At 39.4% G+C, this 24,557-nt stretch overlaps 1 protein-coding gene across 1 annotated transcript in view; it reads left to right on the top strand.

Annotated features, from left to right (window-relative positions):
• The first annotated feature begins 1,946 nt into the window (after positions 1–1,946).
• STAT4 (signal transducer and activator of transcription 4) overlaps positions 1,947–24,557 on the top strand; it is a 40,073-nt gene continuing 17,462 nt past the window's right edge. The window contains exons 1-7 of the mRNA XM_010177374.1: positions 1,947–2,078; positions 3,623–3,767; positions 18,176–18,274; positions 19,063–19,155; positions 21,074–21,152; positions 22,768–22,853; positions 24,017–24,168. Of these exons, the coding sequence (XP_010175676.1) occupies positions 1,951–2,078; positions 3,623–3,767; positions 18,176–18,274; positions 19,063–19,155; positions 21,074–21,152; positions 22,768–22,853; positions 24,017–24,168 (782 nt within the window). The 5' untranslated portion in view covers positions 1,947–1,950. The remainder of the gene's footprint in view (positions 2,079–3,622; positions 3,768–18,175; positions 18,275–19,062; positions 19,156–21,073; positions 21,153–22,767; positions 22,854–24,016; positions 24,169–24,557) is intronic.

Below are 24,557 nucleotides of genomic sequence, written 5' to 3'. Positions count from 1 at the left end.
GCTGTCGCCATCGGCCACTGCCGTCAGCGAGCGAACTGCCGCCCCCCGGGCCCGGGAACCTGCGGTGCGAGCCCCGCGCAGCGGGAGCCGGGACGGGCGGTACCGAGCGCGTTACCGGCCCTGCCCTGCGCCTTGCGCTCCCTGCCAGCATCCCCGCAGGAGCCTCCACAAAAGCCTGCTTGGTTGTGGGGTTTGCTATTTTTTTTTTTCTTTAGATAATAATACTAAGTTTTCATAACTCATCCTTTTAGGATCTCATAATCACCAGAATTCACTAGGAATTGAGATTAAAAGTCCCACTGAAAGTGATCAAGTTTACAAATCTTAATTTTCATTTCTGACCGAGAGTTATCAGTGCATCATGATGTGATTCCTCCTCTGTAGCTCAAGAAATAAGGTCTGTGACTCTGTAACTATCAATATAGCAACAAAGACAGTGAACCACACTTATGCATTACTCTTCTCAGCAATTTAAAGAAACAAAGTAAATATTCAGGCAATATTTTTTCCTCTCTGAATGGAAGTAACAAGAGAGGAGGGAAATGTCGCTGGGCACGTTTCCACTGACGTTACACAGAGTCCTTCAGACCACACACAGAATCATCCCATCCAGCCTTTGTTAAGGAGAAACTAAAACCTGTCACTTTTACTTTTGCATGAGTAAGTACTTACGACTCTGTTACACCTTGAGATACTTAATCATATTTTTTCTTTTTTTTTTTTTTTAAATCTGACTTAAGAAAACGCAAAATGAAAGAACACAGCATTAAAATTGCAATGTATTCTCTACTTCAAACTGTTGACATTCTGAAACTATGATTCAGAATTGGAAAAGCTGTTTATAAAAAGGTCAACTTTCTATAAAAACGGCAGGTTTGATAAGATCTCTTTTTTTTTTTTTTTCAGGAAAAATTTCTATCAAAAATGTTCAAACAGATGTACTGTGTTGACCTACTGCAACGCAATCTGTAGTCCATGACCGAGTTTTGTGTAGTTTGTTAATGTGAACAAACATCCTAACAAAAGGGAAGACAGCCTCTAGTATAGGATCAGGCTGTGGGCAGAGCCCACTGGAGGATGGAGACCCCAGGGCACAGGCCCTAGAGCATTCTTCTCTGCTCATCCAGGATGGCCTGTTCTCAACCCCACCACTGACTTTTCATCCACATGCCACACCTAGAATTACAGCGTGGCATAGCCTGCCCCGAGGCAATGTTTTATCTTTAGTCTTTCCTGCATTTAAAAATAAATAAATAAATAAATCACAATGAAAACGGTGCTTCCACCAGTGGGATTAATGATGATGTGGTGCAACCCGAGAGTGCAGGGATGAGAAAGGTAACGTTCTCCCAAGTGGAAAGTTGTTTTGTTTCTTTCTGTAACATAAAATCTCAGAATTCTGTGGCAATTACAAATGGAAGAGATGTGCTAGATAAACAGCTTAGGTTGTAAAACAAACAGTACTCTCCAAACAAAAGATGTGGGGCTCTAGGAACAGCACAGTAACATACAACCATTATGGCCTTAGGAAAACCTAAGTGGTATGAATTCACTATGAAGAGAACAAAACTGTTGCTTTCTACTGATCTTTCATAAGAATCATTTTACCTGGATTTGAAGAGGACAACCCTAAGCTACTTCCCTTGAAAGACACTCGGTATAAATCCTGCTTTATAAGCATCATACAGTACCCCAAAACATTTGCATTGAGGAAGGAAATTAGCAGAGGTGCCCATTCAAGCATAAGAGCTAAAACTTCTTTTAATGGTAATCTTTACTTTTCTCCCTCTTCCCTTTAGCTGACTAACTTTAGCCAGGTACCATCTGTTTTGAAAGACAGAATAAACAGGAACAACAAGAACTACAGTGAAAATAAGTGATTTATGCACCTGGGATTATTAATTAATATTCACCTTTCAATGGCAAACATTTAATCTTTTCTTTTGCAGTATGTCCCAATGGAGTCAAGTTCAACAACTGGAAATAAAGTTTTTGGAGCAGGTAGACCAGTTCTATGATGATAACTTCCCCATGGAAATCCGGCATCTGCTAGCACAATGGATAGAAGGCCAAGATTGGTAGGATTAAATTTATTCCCTCTCTTATGGTTTCAGTCATGAACAATTTTTTTACTTGTCTGGCAGATTTCAGGGTGCTCATTTGTCAAGTGTGCAGGCACTTGCACTCCAAGAATAGTATGCCACTAGTTAGAGATTTAGCCTGTTAAATTGTCAATCTTTAAGGCATGTCTGGAAGTTAAGTTTCATTTGAACTTATTCCTAAACAAAATCCAATTAAAATGGTAAAGAAAAATCAATGTTATTACAGGCTTTTTGTAGGAAAAAAAAGTTAGTTTTCAGTGGAAGTGTTATACATTTACCTCTTGCAGCATAAAATTATTCATTTGTCCAAAACTGCACTTAAAGCTGGATATGTAATTTTGAGGAACAAGCCAGCTATTTGAAAGAACCATTCTTCAGAAGATGAATTTATGCACAAATTTCAATCAAATTCACTGGATATTTATCTTAAGAAAATTCAGAGCTAAGTGCCAAAAAAAGTTTGTATTAGTTGTACCAGGAAGACATCTCAATTTTTCAAGCTAAATCCACAAGACTATTGCAAAAGAAGTCTGCTAAGAAATGTAATCTTTCCTTACAGTTTATAGCCCAGTGTTTATGCAACTACAGGAACATGGTAAACATTAAAATCTCCTTTTCACAAGATTTACCAGGCATATCTCAAACAGACATCTGCCATTTGGAGGGCAAGGAGAGAGAACATACAAAGGATAAGGATGCCACGCAGTCCAAAGTCTATCTTCCTCTGTTTTACTTGCTAATGTTATTGCCCATTATGGACCAAGCTGTTCCACAAACAGCAGAACCAGTAAAGCCTGTTTTTTTGTGCATTTGTGTCCTTTGCCCCCTACATACCCTTCACCAGTAGCTTCAGAGTCTTCCTGTATCCCTAAATAGTTTGGCTGGGCAAAGGCTCATCTGGTGCCTGGTGTGAAGATATCTATCTGCTGACTGACCATCTGGCTGTTGCCTCCTGGAGGAAGTTATTGCTGCCATTTTCCTCAGCTGAGGCACTAATTTGGATCTCTCTCCTCTACCAACCTGACAGTTTTCCGTGAAATTTTGAGAACATACTATCTTTTGGACTTCAAGCCCAGTGTCAACTTTGTCTGAAACTGGGCAGCAAATTCAGAAATTATGTCTGAGTGACTGACAGAGTGAGAGGGTCAGTATGCATAAGCCCCATTTCTTCTGAGAAGTGGGCTAAAAAAAATATTAAATATTCACTGGACCAGAAACTAGAAAACCCTGGTTGTCGCTCCTCTGTCTGACTCCATAGCCTGTGATAACAATATCCTCACCCTGTCTTTATAGCTGCATATCTATGTGAATATAAATAAAAGGATGATAAAATCAGTTATTCACAAACCTCTAACTATATGCAAGTCACCAAATGTTTAAAGCCTTTTTTTTGCTGCCTAGATTTCTGAATGGATTATAATTTTCTGTACAGATAGATTAACAATTTTTATGACATTTTAAACACACTGTTCTCGATCCATTGATTTTTGTGTCGTTTGTTTTTGTTGGGTTTTTTTTAGGGAGGCTGCATCCAACAATGAAGCAATGGCAACAATCCTTTTACAGAATTTGCTAATACAAGTGGATGAACAGCTGGACCGGGTTTCACAGGAGAAGAATCTTCTCTTGATACATAACCTGAAAAGAATCAGGAAGCTGCTGCAGGTAGGTCATTACTTCAGCTGACAAATTGCATACCCTTATCTGGTTTCTGAAGGTAGTGCCCAACCTCTGTTGAACACAGTTTGTTCCTGTGCACAGCTCAGAGCTGTCCTGATTGCTATAGACTCCAAGCAGCTACGGGAAGACCAAGCCTTCAACAAGATAGTTCAAAATAATAATTCCACTGACTGTTACTTTGTGGAACAGTAATTCCCATTTTAATGCACACTGCTCAGACACAAGTGTTGTGTCTTCTTGGCTCTGTATCTGCATTTCATTGAGCTCTTAAAAACAAGACTATAGTGCTTATGGATGTTGATGCTTATTACAAATATCATTACCACCTTTCAAACACCTACAGATATTTAACTATGGAATAAAATGCGTATTTGGGGCTTAAAGCAGCACCCTGAAAAAGGAACCCCTGTAAATCATTAGCATATTTGCTATTTTATGCTTAGCTGGGATTATTTGCTATAAATGCCGTAAAGGATTTTCCGTTAGGCTTCTGCAAAATGATATTTATTTTGACTGGCTAAACATTTCTCTAATAATTGTTTATCTAAGGCAAGGATTCTCAGAGTTCCACTTCATTAGTCACCTACTTCCTGACATCTGTCTTCTACATAAAACAGATAGGCATCTCAGTTTAATGAAAGTTTGGGGGTTTTTCTCTTCTTTGATGGTGTTTTCCATAAGTACTTAAATGATAATTATATTGCTTGCATGACATTTTCTTTTTATATATATATATATATATACACACACACACACACATACACACAGAGGTCTGGAAAGTCTTAGCATGACCTTGCCAATTATTTTGTTCTCTTTATGGCTTTGTGTCTTTCTATTCTTTATCCCTAATGGTGGCCTCTTAAAAATGTGACAATATTTCCATCACTACCACCACTACCACTTTTTCTTCTGGTGTGATGCAAGAAGTATCATGTAAGTTAAAACTAAAGTTGCTTTTGATTTCTTTTCTGGTTTGTGTGGCAGCCCTATCCATAATTTCAGCACTACTCAAACACCAAATTTACTTGACTGCTTTTGGAGTTAACTGCAGAAAGGTTAATCCTGTTATTTCTGTCATGGTCCTGGCCCACTTTACCACAGTAGGGTCGAGACAGAGCTGTATCACCTCAGCAAAGGTATTCTCCCACAGTAGCATACACATGGAAAGAGCATTTCAGGGCACTGAAACAAGCAGTTGCATTGGTGTATTCCTGGCTTAAAAGATAGTGCATTTGTGATTATACCATCACAACGTGCACATGCAGAAGTGCTGGCATATATTTACATACAGGCTCCACAAAATTAGGGTCTCTCACTGTTCCTCCTTCTTTTCACGTCATTTATTCTATTCTAAAATTTTTACCAAGATTTGAAGGGGCAGCTTTGTGTGTTCTGTGAAATTTGGCATACTGAGACAAGTGATCAGGCCTTGGGCACACACACACGGGTTTACATAATAGCCAGGGTGCAAATGGACAGAATGAAAACAATTTCCTTTAAGTCCTTGTGTGTTTGGAAATTATATTATGTGCTTCCCAAAGAGCACGAGGCAAAGGAAGCTTACTCCAGAAAAGCAAGAGGAGTTTTAAGTGATTTCTGATTAAGTGGTTTCTCAGCTGGCAAGGATCTGAGTCACCATTCCAGAACAAGCCAAAACACTCGAGCATCCTCATTACAACTGTACAGCAAGGTTACACTCACCACATACTAGTTACAACAGCAGCAGAACCAGCACCAGAGCTGATCTTTTCCTTCTCTAGTATGGCGGGTTTCCTTGGCTAGCAGCCAGACACAGCCACTTGCTCACTCTTCCCCCCACTGCCCAGGGAACAGGGGAGACAATTGGAAGGGTAAAAGTGAGAAAACTCATGGGTTGAGATAAAAATAATTTAATAATTAAAATAAAATAAAAATTAAAATTATAATAATAGTAATAGTGAAATATTCAAATGAGCACTGCACAGTGATGGTGATGCTTACCACCAACCAATGCCCAGCCTGTCCCCAGCTAATGATCCCGGAGCAGAGACAGTCCCAAAAAACAAAACCACAATCCCAGACAAGCAAGCCCAAGCAATCCTCAAGAGAATCCCCCTGCTTTCGAGTCAGCCCTCATTAATATACTGCACATGACATTATATAATATGGAATATCTTATTTACAAATCCAAATGCCAATTTTGGCTTTTGCTAATTACAACACTCCCCCGCTCCCCAAGTCCTTTGCACTTGCAGACTAGCAAAACACAAAGTCCTTGGACTTCCAGCAACAACTAAAAACATCAGGATGTTATCAACATTCTTCTCATAACAAATCCCATACTGAAACCAGAACACAGTGCTATTTTAGCAACTGAGAAGAAAATTAATTCTATCCTAGTGAAGCCAGGACATCTAGATAAAGTAACAGTAAGGCTCCAGGTGGAGTAGCCTAATCCATCGTTTCACTTGTTTACTGGCTCTGAAGAGAAGTGCTGCACAAGTTGCAATGTACAGCAACTTGTTTTCTCTATCACCCCATAGCACTGTGAGGCCCTGACTTAGCAAGCTCTCTCAAGCAGCAAGGCCTCTCTGCCCCCTTGGTTTGCAAAGGTCTGTAGGTTTGCAGTCTAAAGCATTATGTACTTCTTGAGAAGGTATGTGTGACACTAGAATTACACCGCTTATTAAAAAGGATCTCGGTCTTGAGCTTTGCAGTAAAATGATGCCAGCTGAGCAAAAAAGTACAACAGCTCTCTCCATCACTAATAATGTTGACCTTTCTCTATTATGTCTAGACAGCAGATGACCTGTATTTAGATAAAAAGTTACTTGTTAAGTTTCAAAATATACATGCAAACCACCAGATACTGAATGGCACTTTCACTATTAGAGTTTTTCCTGATTTCTTATGGCCTTTAGCACCATTACCCACAGCCTATTCTGACTTACAAAATAATTTCTATAGGCTGGACTCTTGCAATGGGGTTTTTATTTTTATGATTAGTATTATTTTGGATAAGGCAAATAACTTACATTTGTGACACAAGTATTTTAAACTTTTGTGTAAAAAATTACATTACAACTTCTGATTTTTAGAATGTAAGTGATAAATGCATTTTCAGACAAAGTATGGGCTACATGTTCTATAGAGCTGCACGGGCAGTCGTCTGAGCTTCAGCTGTTAAAATTATTTCTTTATTGGTTAGGTAACTACATCAGGAAAAAATGCTATAATAGTTATAATCAGCTGACATAATTATTAACTTGTTATTAACTGTCAGGTATTATTAATGGACTATGAACCTGTACATGATACATAGTATGGACAGTATCTGCTGTAATGTCCTTAAACTTGAGTATGCAAATTACATAATTATAGGTCTAATTTGTTTAATGCATCACTGATTGTATTTTATTGCTGAATATATGAGAAGTTTGGAACTGGGCATTTGGCTCCCTACATACAGCTGGATGCACTTGCAGATGCCTAACTCTCACTGGTTGAGCTAGTTTGTGACAGTTCCATGAGACAACGCCAGAAAAAGGTGGCTGATGTACACAGCACAGTGCCACGGTCCCTTTTGTCCCGACATACCAGCTAGAGAAAGGGAGACTGGAAGGGTACGCTGTAAAACTCACAAGATTTTTCAGCGACTTTGATGGAGGAAAGACTGGGTTCCTCAATAGGAGAGGAAGCTGCATTTGTGCACGTCTTTTCATTCCCGGTGACCCTGTGTTGGTTTGATTTTCTCTGAAGGTTAGTTGCCATGAGCCCACCTTTACCTCTGCTTTGCTCTCTAGCACAAGCACTTCTTTGAAATTTCACAGTTCACTCCTCTTCCTTCCCCTCTGTACCACACACACAGACCTGCAGACACACGTACAGCGTACACACATGCACACACAAAGCTGTTCAACCTCAGTACGTGATCCAAGTGCAACGTTTGTTCATTATTTTGAGCCAAATTGCATTACAGTATTAAGTAATACTTGTCAAACTAGGTAATGCTGGAAACCAGCATTTATCACTTATGTATGTAGAGTAGTATGTTGAGCTACAGTCTAGGTTCCTAAATACTATGACAGTAGCAATAATAAAATAATTAAAATTAGGGAACACACAAAAGTCATTCAAAAGCAATTTGTAGTTCTTGACAAAAGGCAAAATGATGGATTACTATTTAATTAGAAATACAACTAGCTCATTAATGAAGAGCAGCCTTAGAAGAGGAAGCACCACACGCTTTACAAATGGTTTGTGCAGCTGTTTGCTAGACAGCAAAGGACTCGTTAGGATCAAGATTCCTGGTGCTGTTACTGAATCTAGAAAGAATTATGCCTATGAGTTACCAGCACCACAGCCAAGCACACTCCACCCGAAAGATCCCCCTGGGATTCATTTTTTGTTATAAAATGAAGAAAAATCACAGAATCACAAAGTGTTCTGTTGTGAGCTTCACCTGAAACACCTTTACATAAACGTTTTAGTTGCTCCATTAAAAGTGATGGAAGTGGTGGAAGAAGTGAGAGCTTGCCTGCCTCATGCTTGCCTTACAAAGCTTTGGGCCATCTCAGGTGTTGTGAAGGGCAAAGAGCAGAAGTCTTAGCAGGGAGCTGGGTCTGCCTGGCACCAGGTCTTGCCAGGCCACAGAGACCATCCCTATTCTCTCGCCATTAGAGAAATAACTATGGAACATGGCATTTATGCTCAGGCTGCTGGCATTTCCAAAATTATCTTGAGGCAAAAAGAAACACTGAGCAGGAAACATGCCATTTGACAAAGTTAAAAGCACTTGAAAAAGTGCTGAGAAACTTAGCTAAGCAGCTGAGGTTACTGCTACCCCTCAGTAATTTGCTTCTCTATTTCTGGTTTCCAGTGCAACATTGCTTCTTGACATTAGTCTTGTATAAATGCACATATTATATTAAAATCAGGGTCAGCATTTTAGGTTTGTATCCTTCATATTTACTTCTTAAATTATTATTACTTCTGTAGTCAATAAATTGAATTAATTTTTATAGCAGAGCAGCCTTTTGGTGGGAGACAGTACCACACAGTCACTTGCTAAGGTTAAATTCTCTGTCCACTTCCCTACAGAGCTCCTGCTCCCCCCAGCAACAGTTCTGGAAAGAGAAGAGAAGTATAAGAGAAAATGTTTAGAGGCAGTGGGGGAAAGAGAGAGGAAACTATGTCTGTGGTTCTTTCTCCCGCTTAAAACCTAGATGGAGAAAAGCAAAGCAGATTAGTCACAAGAGATAGTTTCTGCTGTTGCCGTGACAACAGAACATAAAGGGCAGATGCTAAGCTCAGAATCGCTGCCTAACACTTCTAGGAACCAAATTGCAGATGCAACAGTCTGTGTGACCTTAGTCCATGAATAGCTACATCTTCGTTTTCAGAAGGAATGTTTTTAAATGACAGCGAACCTGTCCCTGATGTAAGCTCCTGTGCAATGCATAAGTAGGTCTAGTACACAAAGACGACTGGTGAAATACAGAGATGCTGGTCTAAGACAGGCCCTGTCCCTGTTCCTGACTCACGTGCCAAAATCTCTGGTTAGGGGAGAGCAGCGGGGCTGCAGCACACCAGGGGGACAAGGCAAGAGAGGCTTGGGGTAGCCTGAGAATCAGAGGTGGCCACCACACCCCAGTGTCACAACACTCCCTTTGGGAATGGTGCTGGCAGGCAATTACTGGTGGGTCTCTGAGTAATCACAGAATGTTAGGGATTGGAAGGGACCTCAAAAGATCATCTAGTCCAATCCCCCTGCCAGAGCAGGAACACCTACAGTGGGTCACACAGGAAGGTGTCCAGGCGGGTCTTGAATGTCTCCAGAGAAGGAGACTCCACAGCCTCCCTAGGCCCCATGATGTTTGTCTCAGGGATGTTCCTCCTTGCTACTCCAAGCTGTAAGTTTGGAGCACTCAGCAGGTACCTGTGAGACAAGATGTAGCTGGGTGGGACACAGGCTGGCCCCTGCGTGGGCTCAGGTGAGCTCCCAGGCACTGCAGAGCTGCTGCCTGTGCTTCACCCTGCACAAGGTGCATGGCAACTGCATCAGGAAAAAGCAGAAATTCCCAGAATCGTCCTACTCATAACTGAAGCTCTCATTTATGCTCTAGTCTCAAGATAACTTTTGAAAGCAATCCCTTCTCATTAATGGCAACGTGCATCTGTGTCACATCACTGTTTACAGTATTCAGGGGAAAATCTGATTACATAAATCTTCCTTTATAAAAGTGAAATAACAGACTTCAGGAATAAGAAGAAAGGCTGCTCTGCTCATTTACTTCTGAAGCCTGAGCTAATGAGTATATTGTGTGCTCTGGGGAACAATTTGCTGTAAATGATGTATATTCATGATAATTCATTTAATACTCACAGCAGATTCTCAGATATTGGTGAATTTTACCCACTCCCCAGCCCTGCTGGAGCCTGAGATGAGGGAGGGCGGGCAGCGGGACTTCTGCCCAAATGAGCAGGTCTGTGTACACAGCATTAACACCTTGGGGTGTGCTTACAAAGGGAGATATCAGGCAGAATTCACCAGATTTGCTGATTCACACAGACCAGTTACATCAAAATGAGCTTTTGGAAGCACTAGAGTTATGCTGTGGCATTGGAAAATAATACTTCAGTTATATTTTTTTCTCTTACAAAGCCCTACTCTTTTATAGAAAGATCTGGAATAGCATCTGAAAGTATCTTCTGTCATCTTAATCAGCATATATTAACATGATTGCTCTACTGTCCGTATAAAATTCACCCTGTTTCTAATACAAATATGTAGCATCTTACTTTGCACAGTGCTCCTTAAGACAGTAACACAGTAGAGCATTCCTGATTCTGTTTCAGGTTCTTGGTTATACTGCTCAGCTTGTTTCCATCTGTAATGAGAACTGAACATCTTTGTGCTTCTCTAGATAGAACTAAAATTAACATATAAAGGTTTTTTTAGTTCTGGTGACTGTTTACACAAGTCACTGTACCTGAAAGGTACATGCATGAGGGATCACAAGATTATTTATTTCAGTACATCAAAGGAAATGGACAAAATAGCATTAGATCTGAAATAGGACGTTCCAGTTGTGACTTAACAAACAATTCCAATAATTGTGCTGAGAAACGGTTGCGAAGAATGGAAACATAGCCATTGATGTTTAAGTTGCAGTTTCCTGTTGAAACTTACAACAGGGTGAGAATGGAACAAAATAGAGAAAGTTTCTAATGCACTGCAGAAGATCAATTTCAAAATGTTATTTACATTGTCTTTAGTGCTCATGTAACCTGCCAGATCAACAAAGCAACAAATTACCATAAGAAGTGTGTTTCAAAACAGCGTGTCCTGCTGCCTAATACAATTCAGACTGATTTTTCATATTAGCATCTTACCACCAGTGAGTTTTCCTGTTCAACCATTAAAGCTGTTTACAAAAAATTTTTGGCACAAAAATGAGAAATCCCACATAGAAGTTTGCACGCAAAAAGCAGCTAAAGCTGTCCTCTGTTAGTGATCACTGCCTGGTGACTGCACATCAGCTGATGCAGATTTTTTAAAATGATCAATACAAGACTGAAAAAGGTTACTTATTAGAAGTAAAATACTTTTTATTTCCTAGTTATTATTTAAAGAATGCGACTCTAAGATTATAAACATTTCAGGCTTTTTTTTTTTTTATGAATAGGAGTTAACTTACAAACAGAAATAAAAATACAAGCAACCAAACTAAACAACTTCTTGTGAGCTTTGTTCATTCTGGAGCATTAAGGGCCCACTTGCAGTCAAACATCTGCCCGAGAGGTTAGTTAATAATACTGAGGTCTCTGTGTCTAGAAGATTATCAGGTGTGGAGTGTGATAAATAAATCACCCCTCTCTTTCCTCTGCTCTTTTACCCTTTTTCATAGGGAACATTGTAATTTTATTTATTCTGAAATAACTCTCATTTAAATAAGAAGCATTGCTACATTATTCATCCCCTCTGGCAGCACAGCTCTAGCGTCTGATGGTGAGATCTACAGACATATATTTTCTGAAGCTTTATCTCACCCTACCTGCTTAAAAATCTGGTGTTTCTACAGACCATTTCTTGGCTGGTTTTAATGTCTGCTGGGAGGGACGCGGCAGTAGAATTTGGGGGCAAACTGGGAGATGGAAGATCTCTGTCTGCACAGTTCATTCACTGCACTTTTACAGCTTTGCCTATCGCCATTTGGTTGCATGTGCCCTAAAAAAAAAGTTCAATCTTTTGGAAGCTATGCGCTATACGATAGGAGAAAAACAGAACTACAACACTACAGACCTATGTGCTGGGACTTCCCACACATCACAGGAGTTGTCTAAAACAATGAGGTTGCCTTTAAATTCTCTCATGTATTTTGAGAGGGGGAAGGGGAAATCTAAAAATAAGAGTCTAACAAGAGCAGTCTAAATAGATGGTGTCACAGGTACTTCCTCTTAAAGATCTAGATAAAACAGAGCCATCTTTCTAGCAGAAAAAGATTTTTTTTTTTTTTGTAAGAATACCACCTGTTTAAATACAGGCTTTCAAAACACTCCCAAGCACTTTACCTATATCAGGATAACACAAGGACTGACTCTTTCTTTGTATTTTAGTACTGTCTTCATTAGACTTTCTGCCTGGATGCATAAACAATGGCAGAAAACAAATCAAGGCAAAATGTTGTTTGTCATAGTTGAAGGTGAAAACGGGAAATACGAGTTTATGGTTATGCCTTCCCACCCACACGTTTCTTTGAGATACACCACTATACCAAAGTTGTTTTTCGTTCAAAAATAAAATGGTAGACAAAAGGTTTTTTTCTCCCCATTTTTTAATGATATGAAAGATGAGATATGTGCTTATCTAGAAAGATGCTGACTGTCAGACTTAGTAAAATAAGCATATCACAACTGAGCAACAGGGAAGGAAATGTATTTTTGCTTGACTTTGGAATCCTGTTTCCCTTCTCTTCATGTCCCACCTCCCTTCCCTCAGCTTCTTTAAATATTAATTCAGCAAATACATCAGCAGCCATACCAGCTCCATGCCTCCAGTAAAGCTCTTATTGTATACAATTAAAAGGCTCAAGCAGGTTTTCTTTCTAGCAGAACCAAGAAAAAATATAGCTGATTTTTAAAAAAATTTTTTAAACTTTTTTAAGATAAAAGGAGAGGGGAAAAAAAAGAACCAAATTCTGATGCACTTTTTCAGAATTGGAAAGCACTAAAATCTACTCTAGTTCTTTTTAGGTTACCTTGAAAACCAGGAGATAACCAAGGGAACCTCTGACTGACTTTCTAAAGGTTGCACAGCACATCTTTCTACATTACAAGTAGAGACCAACAGTCATTAATACCTAATCCTCTACTTTAATCACTGAAAACAGGGTCAGGATATTCAAGCAGTGCATATATAGTATTTATTTATAGATGTGTGCACTATATAGAGACCTGTGACACATTAAAAGAAAGCTGTCCAGTATTATTGCAGTTAGGAGTGATCCATCACTTTGTGATGGAGCTGCCCACAGGTAAATAAGCTAAATTCTGGAAAATTAAAAAAAAAAAAAATTAGAAGAAAAGAAGTGTAAGAAAACAGATCTGTGGTCTAGATTGCTTCATTCATCTCACAAAAAGCAGTAAATTTCAGGTACTAAAACTGACAGTTTTTTGGTGTTCTTTTTAAAAGCATGTGTATTTTAAAGTGTCATAATATGTATTTTAAAGTTTCTCCATGATCTTACGACTTACAGAATCAAACCTTGCACTTCCCAAGCCCCTGTTTCATGCATCTTAACATATCCCAAATAGTTCAAACTGCTTTAAGATTTGGTTAAAGGGTCTAAATTTTGCCCTCTATAATGTATAATTTTTCTTTTTTTTTTTTTTTCCACAAATGCCTGTGTTTTTCTTCATGATCTAGTAAGATACTATGAGAACGGATGTGTCTGGAGTAGAGAGAGTGCATGCTGGGTGGTGTTAGGAAGGTTTTCCCCTGAGGAAATGTCATCAGTATTCAGAGAAAATTTTCACCTGTTCAGAATGAAAGTTTAGTTTCTTCCATTTGCTTAAATTTAGCGTCATGCTGGTAGTTATTGAGAAGAAGCCAGTCCAAATAAGATAATTTGTTGTTTGTTGTAAATCATGATATGGGAAGCCTCATCAAAATGGAAGAGAGGAGAAAGAAAATTTCTAACAGAATTACAATAATATTAGCAAATAATATTTCAATTTGAAACTTCAGATGAAAAGTGAATCCTCAATTTCTCTTTGTTGGTGTTTATCAAAAGATAGTTATAAGTTTTCTCTATGAATATCTAAACTTTGTAATGCAATTTTGCATAGCTACAGAATCCACACTCTTCCTCCTTTCTTGGCTGCTAATACTCATGTCACACTAAGTTAGGATTCCTCCATCTCAAGCCTTTTTTTGGTTAAATTTCCTTTATTTTCCAAGTTATACTACTCTTCCAATGATAGGAAATAATTTTCAATTAGTCATTCAGAAGCCAAGGTCTGTTTGAGGGCAGAATTGCTCAAAATAAGACAAAACAGAAGTGCAGAACAGCAAGACTTGGCATTAGATGGATAATAAGGGAATACTGAGTGACACATTCTGAAGTGCAATTAATTACCTCTGAGAAGTATAAACTATGGGGACAAAAAAATCAGTGTTACTATTTTGATGGAGTCAAACACATTGGTTATTGCGACTTTTAGTAATTATTGTTATTTAAGTTACAATTATCGAGTTATTCAATGTTACACCTTATCAATTTATTATTGTTGAATTGCAACCCATCTGCTAGATTACTGCAAAAGGGGCTATTGATATAGCATTTATTGTACAAATATAGCCATTCTAGGAGAGAGAGAGAGAGAGAGATCAAGACCAGCAGATGGGGATGCCTGCTCAGGCTGTGGAACACAGCTCAGAAGGTAGAAGAAGAAGAGGGTGGTAGAAGAAGAAGAGGGTGGTAGAAGAAGAAGAGGGTGGTAGAAGAAGAAGAGGGTGGTAGAAGAAGAAGAGGGTGGTAGAAGAAGAAGAGGGTGGTAGAAGAAGAAGAGGGTGGTAGAAGAAGAAGAGGGTGGTAGAAGAAGAAGAGGGTGGTAGAAGAAGAAGAGGGTGGTAGAAGAAGAAGAGGGTGGTAGAAGAAGAAGAGGGTGGTAGAAGAAGAAGAGGGTGGTAGAAGAAGAAGAGGGTGGTAGAAGAAGAAGAGGGTGGTAGAAGAAGAAGAGGGTGGTAGAAGAAGAAGAGGGTGGTAGAAGAAGAAGAGGGTGGTAGAAGAATAAGGGGGTGGTAGAAGAAGAAGAGGGTGGTAGAAGAAGAAGAGGGTGGTAGAAGAAGAAGAGGGTGGTAGAAGAAGAAGAGGGTGGTAGAAGAAGAAGAGGGTGGTAGAAGAAGAAGAGGGTGGTAGAAGAAGAAGAGGGTGGTAGAAGAAGAAAGAGAGAAAGAGAATTTCCAGTTCATCTCTTGATTCCGATGGTTTTCTCTTAATGAAACAAAGAAAAAGAGAAAGAGTTTTTTAAAGTTTTGCATATAAACAGTATCTAGAAATGCTAGGAAAGTCCCCAATACCTGGCATTTTTTGTGGGGGTTTTTAAAAACATTCCACTGTCAGAAGATTTTTTTTTGAAGTGCCTCTTCTACATTAATGCATTTTCCAGTTCAAAGAAAGGATTTTTATTTCTTCCTGACTTTCTTAAATAGCTTTTGTTTGACTCCTTTTTGTCACAGGGCAAAGACAAAAGGCAACCAGTAACCCTAAGAGGGCTCAAATTCTGTTGGGCAGCGGTAAGCTGGGACTAAACGCTCCTCAAGCTTTGTAGCTTCAGATGGTGTGCAGATACCAATGTGTGGTATGGACGTCATAAACTAGCCTTCTACATGGAAGGTTGGACCCTGTTTTACCAGCAAAAAAATAACAGCAACAAGCAGAAATTAACAGCCATTAACTGAGGAATTAATGTGCACATCAGTGGATTTACACCAGCAGATTTCTCATCGCAGATTTCATCCCAAGCCTTACTAAGGTACAGTGAGATGAGACAGGCTTAGTGATACAACTGACTGCAGCTGCAATAAGGCAGGCTGGTTCTCCCCTCTCCCAGCCAACCTCTCCTGGCTTCATGTGCACTAGTCCTTAACAACAAACTCATCCTTTGCTGAGCAGTTTCCATCCACTGAGGAGCAGAAAGGCCATTCAGCAAAAAAGTGTGAGTGGTTTCCATCCCAGTTAGCAATCAGGGCTGGCTCACTAAGGAGGCAGACAGGCACTGGACTGGCACAAGACAGGGGCTGGCACGGCACAGCCAGAAGCATAACCATTCCTTGCAGCAATTAATTTGCTCCAGCTGTTGCCGTTGGACCTTACTGTTACCTTACTTCTTCATGAAGCTCCACTCCACTCTTCATCTTTTGCAGGAAGATCAGAGCCAATTCCCACATTCCTGTATTCTCGTCCCAAAGTTACATCCTGACACTACATAGGGACAGCTTGGGAATGTGCTCAATAAAAGTGACTACCGGTATGTTCAGGGATCTGAAGTTCTGTTGTGCTGAAGGCAATGTGCAGCTTCTTACAGCTAAGAAGCTGGCAGGGAGAAGCAAGTAATGGCAGATTTCTGGCATTGTCATTTCATGTGGAAATCAGCAGCGTACCCTTCATGTTAAATCCCTCCTCACTGCCTAGCAAGGAGCAGGCAGGGTTGGAGTGCCTTGTGTTTCATCTGAGCCATAGTCTGTCCTGGGGTAGTATTACTCATCATTGCTTTTTTCCAGAGAAACTCCTAAAAATCACAGTTTAGTCCATAACTCCCATTCCTAAGGGTAATTGATACAGATGGTTGCTGGAGTAAAGCACCACCCTGAACTGCTTTTAATGAGATCAAAGGAGGTACAGCACTGGGACTACTTGGGGTCTGCACTGGTTGCACTGTGGGGCATATACTTTATTTGACCTGAGAAGATTTCAGAAACCCTATAAACATTAGAAAGCTTAGTTTCATTGCTAACAATGCCATGGCAGTCAAAGATTCTCTAGAAGGGAACATTTTGTACATCAGGTATTTAGTTTTAAGAGTCCTATGTCTTTCACCTTAGTCTCTACCTGGAACCAGACTATAACCAGCAGCATGGTATTTAATACCAAGCAGCTCAAACCAAGTCTCCATTATTAAACTGACTATTTTTAATATAGTATTTCTTTCCTTGTGACTGAAGTCAAAACACATCAAAAAAGTCTTCCAGATTATGTAGATTTCATGGAAAAGCACCCAGGAAATGACTCAGTTTTGTCTGTCTAGTAAAAAGTGTTAGAAATAAGTGTTCACTGTCATAGTAATAGTTGGAATATAGAAGCAGTGTGTTCACATTTCTATTAGATGTGTTCACACCCTTGTTTCTAATATGACAATTGGTATGAGATTTTCAAAGGAAAATACAGCATCAATTTAAGTATGTATGAACTTCTTGTGCCACATTCAGAGAAAGCAAGATTAAATGAAGTTCTGAGTGGCAACAGAATATGATAAGAATAAAAGCTAATCAGAAAGAGGGGAAAATAGAACAAGCCCAGAAATGGAAACTGTACAGGAAAATAAGTGAACTGGATTAATTCTAATGAATGTCTGAAAACTGTATGAGCACCAAATAAAGGGCATCTGAATGAATAACACATGAATACTGAATGAAAGGCATGAAGGATATTGAGAAACACTGAGCAAGTACATCACCATGAAAGAGGCTGCTTGAGAGTACTCAGTCATTTCAATTTGATAAATACAGCACAAGCCAATATTTGTTCAAATTGCGTCCAGTCGTCAGTCACACGTCAGCAGTTCTGCACCTTATTTATGGTGGTGTATAAACAGAGACATGTTTTGGTTCTTGGGACAAGAGTTGCTTCTTGGCAACATCTGAGGCACGTTATTTGTTGAAGGAGAAAAATTGTTCATAGACATTAAAATGCAAGTCTTCTGCTTTTTGCCAAGAAGGCTTTTGCACTTGCATCATTACTGTATTGATATGCTTACAATTTTTTGTTGGCAGAAGTGCTACATGCTAAGAGCAACGTCCTATTGAAAATGGAAGGCATGATAAAATTGTACAAAGAATAGGCTGACAGGAAAGGCCTTTCAAAATAGCTGTGTTAGCAGTGGAGCAATTTGATCTTCAAATGATACACATCTCAGAGTTGTATCTTTATAATCTCTGTAGAACATTGTTAAGAATATGACAATGGCACTGATGGATGCTGCACTGCAAGGCTGAACCACCACTAACAAAAGCCAAGAGCAGTACCTGCACAAAGCTGTAGCTCATAGACACTGAAACACATTGTTCATGATATCCAGAGGAACACCCCGAATTCTGCATTTTTATAAGTTGTATTTACTTATGCTTGCAGGGCAAATATCATGGTAATCCCATGCATATAGCAGTAATCATCTCAAACTGTTTAAGAGAAGAAAGAAGAATACTGGCTGCAGCTAGCATGCCTGTACAGGTAATGAATTACAGTTCATTCATCAGCTCCATGTTAATCTGCTCACATGCTTTTAGGACCAAATCCTGTCCTCTCATTCCACCAGAGTGATTTGTGTGCACTAGGGGTTACCAGATGTTGCCCTTTAAACTCATGTTTGTACTTCATAAGTGACTCTACTGCTGCAAACATTGCTACAAGTGACTTCCATGTCACAGCTTATCTTCAAAGACTTTAATCCATGGGAGAGGCTTTGAAGAGATTATTCTTTCCAAAACAGATGTGCATATTTTAAATTATGCAATGCATTAATTCATACTAATTATGCAATGCGAAAGACACTCCATCTGATACGCTGCAAAGGCATTGATAGTTTTTATATTAATTGAAGAAAGAAACTTTAAAATTACATACAAAACCTGTTTTGGGGAAACTGTTACATGGTTAAAACCCAGACAGAATTTTTAAGTCAAATGTGTTCTTTTTAATCACCTGTCGATGTAATACATATTCTTGTATAAGTATTGTGACATGGGTCTTTTTTAGAAATCTAATAGTTTATGTTTGAGTTTCTTTAATTTAGTCGATGTTTAATGTTTGCAGTATACCCACACCCTTTCACTTTTGGATTTCAGAGTTAAAGCTGCATGTTTTTCAAATCTGTGGAACTGAACAGACTCTGTTTACACCAGTCTCCAGCTGGTTGAAGAACAGCTTCTGAATTCCCTCTCAATGCTAGAACATGCAGTACAGTTACTATCACCCGTTACTATTACTCATCCATCCATTATCTGTTCACCATGTTCCAGGGGCCACTGGAAAAGTCTCTGCAGAACTCCGTGGTTTCAGAAAGACAGCGAAATGTAGAACACAAAGTGTCAGCCATCAAGAACAGCGCTCAGGTATTTTTGTTGTGGTTGCTGTTTACGCAGCCATGATTTTCATACAGACATTCCTGAACTATCTTTAAGCTGGGTGGCACAAATATGTTTGCTAACAAACTGCACCAACTATTTCCATTATTCTGAGGACCTCAGCTCTGACTAAACTACTCAGGACATACCTGCATTCTCAGGTTTTTACAGCTGTTCTGGGCTCAGTGCAAGAGCTACATATGTTGAAGCTATCACACTCATCCCTATGTGAGTTGCAGGAAGACCACCAAGTGCAGTAACAACATACCTAATGTCTCTAAAAAGATGTGAGGTTCAGTAAATGTATTTCTGCAACTTCACCTCTTTTAGTTGGGTCAGAAGCAGCTAGCCTTCATGACCCCCAAGTCATGTACCAAGATCTTTGTAAAGCTGAAGGCAATATGACATAATTACATGTTTTGGAGACAAGAAGGGAGAAGAACATTGGGAACTGATGGTAACAATTCTCCAGGAGTTTCCCATACCATTGCAGGGCAGAGCTGGGCTGAGCCAAACCTGTAGCTATGGCCCATAGAGACCTCGAAAGCTCAGTCAGAGAATACCTGCCCATTCAGTTGAAAGGAGGATAGAATTCAGATTACCTACAGCCTTTTTGCTATCCCAGCCCCAGTTTCAGCTTTGCAGCAGGCTCAATGTAAAAGTTATATTTGAAATACCTGTCTATATGCTGTTCAAGAGCAACAGTTGTTATACTGGAAAGAGGTCCTAGTATTCTCTCATCCCCTACATGGGGAAGAAGGGTTAGAGAGATTAAACCCTTAAAAGGATAAAGCTAGCTTTAGAAGAATGTGATACTAGATCTCTATCTGTGTATAAAGACATGATAAGAGTTGCAGAGCAAAAGCAGACAAAGCTGCAACCCAGCAACCTACCCTGCTGCTCCTTCTGCCTGTGCAGGGGCAATGCAATCGTCCCTGAAAGACCCGTGAAAATGAGAATGATTTCTAGATACAAGGTTTTTTTAGTAGGTAATTAAGTTGAACACAGAAATCAGCCAGCTCCTTGTGTATGTAGTTTCCTGCCTTACACATATAATTAAAAAGTTTAGTCTCCAAAATAAAAAGGAAATCCAAATGGCTAATTCTGTGTGTCCTAATTTAGCACACAAGTTTTTGGATTTTCACAGACACTTAACATGCATATCTCCGGGAACTAAGAAAGATTGTTTATGAGTTCTTGGCAGAATCAAGGTTCCCATAAACAGCACAGAAACAGACCTTCTAAGTAAAACAGATTATTGCCTACAGTTTTATTTTCCTTCTTTTAATGTGCCTTTTTTTGAATTATCGTTGTTTGGTTACCAGAAAACACCTTCTAAACCTTTTGCAGTACAGATGAAAACAAACCCTTGCAAAAAGCCAAAGCATCAAAACTGCCTCATTTCTTTACCCAAATTCTTAAGTAATTCTCTAAATAAAGTCTCTGAGCTCTACTCCTGTCTCTAGCTCCAATTTTCTTGGTTTTGCACACCCCATTCCAATTTCCATTGGAGTCAATGCAAAATTATCCATTTGCTCTGCTTTAAAGTTCTGAGAGTTATATTCAGTGTAGCTCGGGCTAAATGTAATCAGTCCTACTTCCCACTATGTCATTGAACTAGTAAACAAGAAGTGGTGAAGCTATATCAACTACTCTTTGACTATTAAAAGGGGATAATAGTTGGCTTTCTGAACAAGTAAAATAAATCTGCAGTTATAAATGTCCATTTATAATTCAATTGTCTTTTTTAAAGTTTACAAGTTAGTAAACCAGAGTTCCCAGAACTGCTTAAGGATTTTCAAATTATAGGAAAATACTACATTATGCATTTGTCCATTGCGAAACAAAGTCCTTTTTATGTCACTGTGAACACCCAAATAATTGTACTTTCTTTTCCACGGGAAAGATGACTGACCAAGATGTCAAATACTTGGAAGATTTGCAGGAGGAATTTGACTTCAGGTATAAAACGATACAAAGCTTAGGTAAGAGATTTTCTAATAATTTTTAGTTGCTCTAGCTGATTCCACAGCTAGACCCCAGTACCAAGGGGTGTATTACCTAGATAATGTATATAAACATAAAAAAAATGTATTTTTTGTTTATATGAAGTTATAGTCTTGGAACGTAATGACTCTTTTGGAGTTAAGAAGTTAAACAGTATCTCATCAAGAAAGTATAGTTATTTTCTAGAGATAAGCTGCATAATAGCATGAAAAAAAATAGTAATTTTCTTAATTTAAAGAACCTATTTTTCAATTTCCTCACCTTTGATGACATGGCCCTTCCTTGGCAGGATGGGGCCCAAGTTATTTCCCCAAGTAGAGTTGTGCAAAACTGATTTTTTAGCATCTAACATGGCTTTCTGTTCTTTTTTGACCACAGTGGTGATAACCAGCTGGTAAGCAACTCTGAATGCATGTTTGACCAGCCTACGATGGCTGAGATCTGCACATGGCAACAGTCCTTGCATGATCTCTTTCAGAAAAGAAACTGAGGTCCACTTGTGTCTGTGCAGATACCTTCCTATGCAAAGATCTTGGTCTTGAAACATCCAAGTTCTTAAACACATCAGTCCTGTATGTTTAAGGCTGGATATGGCCAGACAATTGGAAGAGATCAAGTTGCCATGGTTTAATGAGTTGTTAGTCATCTGGCCATAGTTACTGACCACGCAGATGACTGAAGCCTGCCCCACTTGCAAAATAAAACTTGCTTACATAAATGACTTTCGGGGCTTAAAATTTCACTGAGTCAACAAATGCTCTACACCAGCACAGCCAGCTTGCGGTCCCGTTCAGTGTGTGAGCAATTGCTGTGGCTGAGCTGACAATCAGTTCCTTGTCTGCCTTTATTGAAACATTGGTCCTAATGTAATGGGAAGATGTCAATCCAGAGCTTACCAGAGACACCGTTGGCACCAATTTCTTTTTTGAAGGTAGCATGAAAGATGCTAGAAGAGCAAAAGGTGGGGCAAGATGAGGGTGAGGGGAAGAGCTGCTATGAAAGAGCATGGGGCAAACTTGGGGAAGCTTAAAACTAATGCATGATTGAGAGAAGGAAAAAAGTTATGGAGAGGGGAGAATACTCAGTACCCAGTGATCAGTACTCCTGGCTGCTAAAATCCCCACGTTGATGAACACTTTACCTCTGTTTCAAATGCCTACCCTCCATTCTCTCAGCCAGACATGTAATTCACATCAAGTCCAAAGAGCTTTAATTTAACTGCTGACACCACAAGCATATTTCAGTAGTGCGCAGATCAGTCATTGATGCAAGCCAGATGTACGTAATACACATGAGTATGCACATGAATAAGAAATTTATAGATTTCTAGATATCATTCATATGTTTTCTACCTTCCTGTTCCATATACACATCTGAAGAGTGGAGTCATAAAGCCTTATCTTGTACTTGTACTAAAGTTAGTCCATTCAGATGAAACACACTATTACATAATCTACTGATGTCTGCAGTTTATTTTTTCACTACTTCATGCTGCAGTCAGGTCATGGTTTTTTCCCCTCCTCCCCTTATAAACACACACACGTGTACCCACACACACACGTTTATACTGATTTTTTTTTTATCCTCCTGCAGAGCAGAGTGACAAAAACAGCGCCCTCATTAAACAGGAAATGTTGGCGCTGCAGGCAATGCTCAATACTTTAGACTACAAGAGAAAGGTTAGTGACAGGTTTTGTCATTTGTGGTTCATTTGCTTTCTCTCCTTTTCCCCCCCACATCAAATACTTAAATGTGTATGTGTGCCTTTTTAAATTCTCCTCTCAGAACAACACACAAATAACAGGAGTTACGAAGGCACAAAAGGTTTTGGGTGTGTGTGGGTGATTTTGACAGGCAGTTAAAAAACTGGCAATTAAGTAATGGCTCAATCAAGGATATGGTCTTGCACACCTTAGAAGGGAGGTGAGGGCATCACTTCACAGGACAAGTTGGAACACAGGAGGTTCTGCTTAAATATAAGGAAAAATTTCTTTACTGTGAGGGTGCCAGAGCCCTGGGACAGGCTGCCCAGAGAGGTTGTGGAGTCTCCTTTTCTGGAGATATTCAAAACCCACCTGGATGTAGCCCTTGCAAGGTGCTCTAGGAGAACCTGCTTTGGCAGGAGGGTTGGACTAGATGATCTCCAGAGATCCCTTCCAAACCCTACTGTTCTGTGATTCTGTGACCTCTTATGTACTGTGCTAAACAGATGACTTAATTGGCAATATATAACTTCTAAAGCAAGCAAAAAGTATTCAAAGTAATTATAATCTAATAACTGGGAAAAAAACCACCAAACAAACCCAAAACAAGCAAAAAACCCCTCAACAACCCACCAATGGCACCTTGCTCTGTTCAGTGACTAAGATTTGCAAATACAACAAATATTCTCCTGACCACTTCTTTCCCGGCACAGAAAACAGAACATTTAGGCAATTTCTTTGAGTCTATGTGCTTCTTAGAGAAAAAAAGCAAGCAAGAAAAAAAAAACAAAACCAAAAAACAGCGCACTGGATATGATACAAAACAAAAAGAGAACTTTTTGACCTTGATAGTACCTGTATATGTCAAATTTTTGGAGGTGTTATGCCCACAAAAAAAATGCAACAATCCTCCTTCCCACTCCCAAAAAAATAAGTTTTACTGAGGAAGAGTTCAGAGAGATTCAGGATTACTTTCAAATACAATGGGTGATGAATCCAGTCACCTCTGAATTAAAGAGACTAAAGCCATAGGTGCTAAAATACAGCTACTTTCAAAGTAATTGAAAGACATGTAATCAGCACTTTTATGATAATTGCTGAATTTTGTGGCTGTTTGTGACACCTTTCCTATTTTACAGGAAGTACTCAGTAAAATAGGGCGTGTGATTCATGAAATAGATATGCTGATGAGCAACATGCTGACTGAAGAGCTACTAGACTGGAAGAGACGGCAGCAGATTGCCTGCATTGGAGGTCCCCTCCATGGTGGGCTTGATCAGCTCCAGAACTGGTAAACTTGCCTTGAGTTTGTGTTTCTACTGAAAACCACAGGAAGTCTGCTGCACATGAAATGATCTTTCCTTTAGATCAGCTACCTTGCAACAGCAGCAAATTCAATAGCAGCTAAGCAAGTAAATAACAAAAATACAATTTGTTTTAGTGGACAACATTTGCTATTTAGAATTAATAACATTTCAGTGAACTGCTGAGCCTGAGCTATGGCAATCAGTCATTTTTTGGTTTGACAGTTGTTCCAAATACATGACACATACCCTCTTGGGAATTTTGCTTGAGTAAGAACTACGCTGACTGAGTTTGTCACTGAGGACAGTGGGAGTTTTGTCTAGGCAACAGTTGGGTAGACACTATGCTTTGACTCACTAGGTACATCACTCCTCC

Source organism: Antrostomus carolinensis, unplaced genomic scaffold (genome assembly GCF_000700745.2).
Source record: "Antrostomus carolinensis isolate BGI_N321 unplaced genomic scaffold, ASM70074v2 scaffold25250, whole genome shotgun sequence".
In the NCBI taxonomy this organism is placed as follows: Eukaryota; Metazoa; Chordata; class Aves; order Caprimulgiformes; family Caprimulgidae; genus Antrostomus; species Antrostomus carolinensis.
This window is presented reverse-complemented; position numbering and strand designations above follow the sequence as displayed.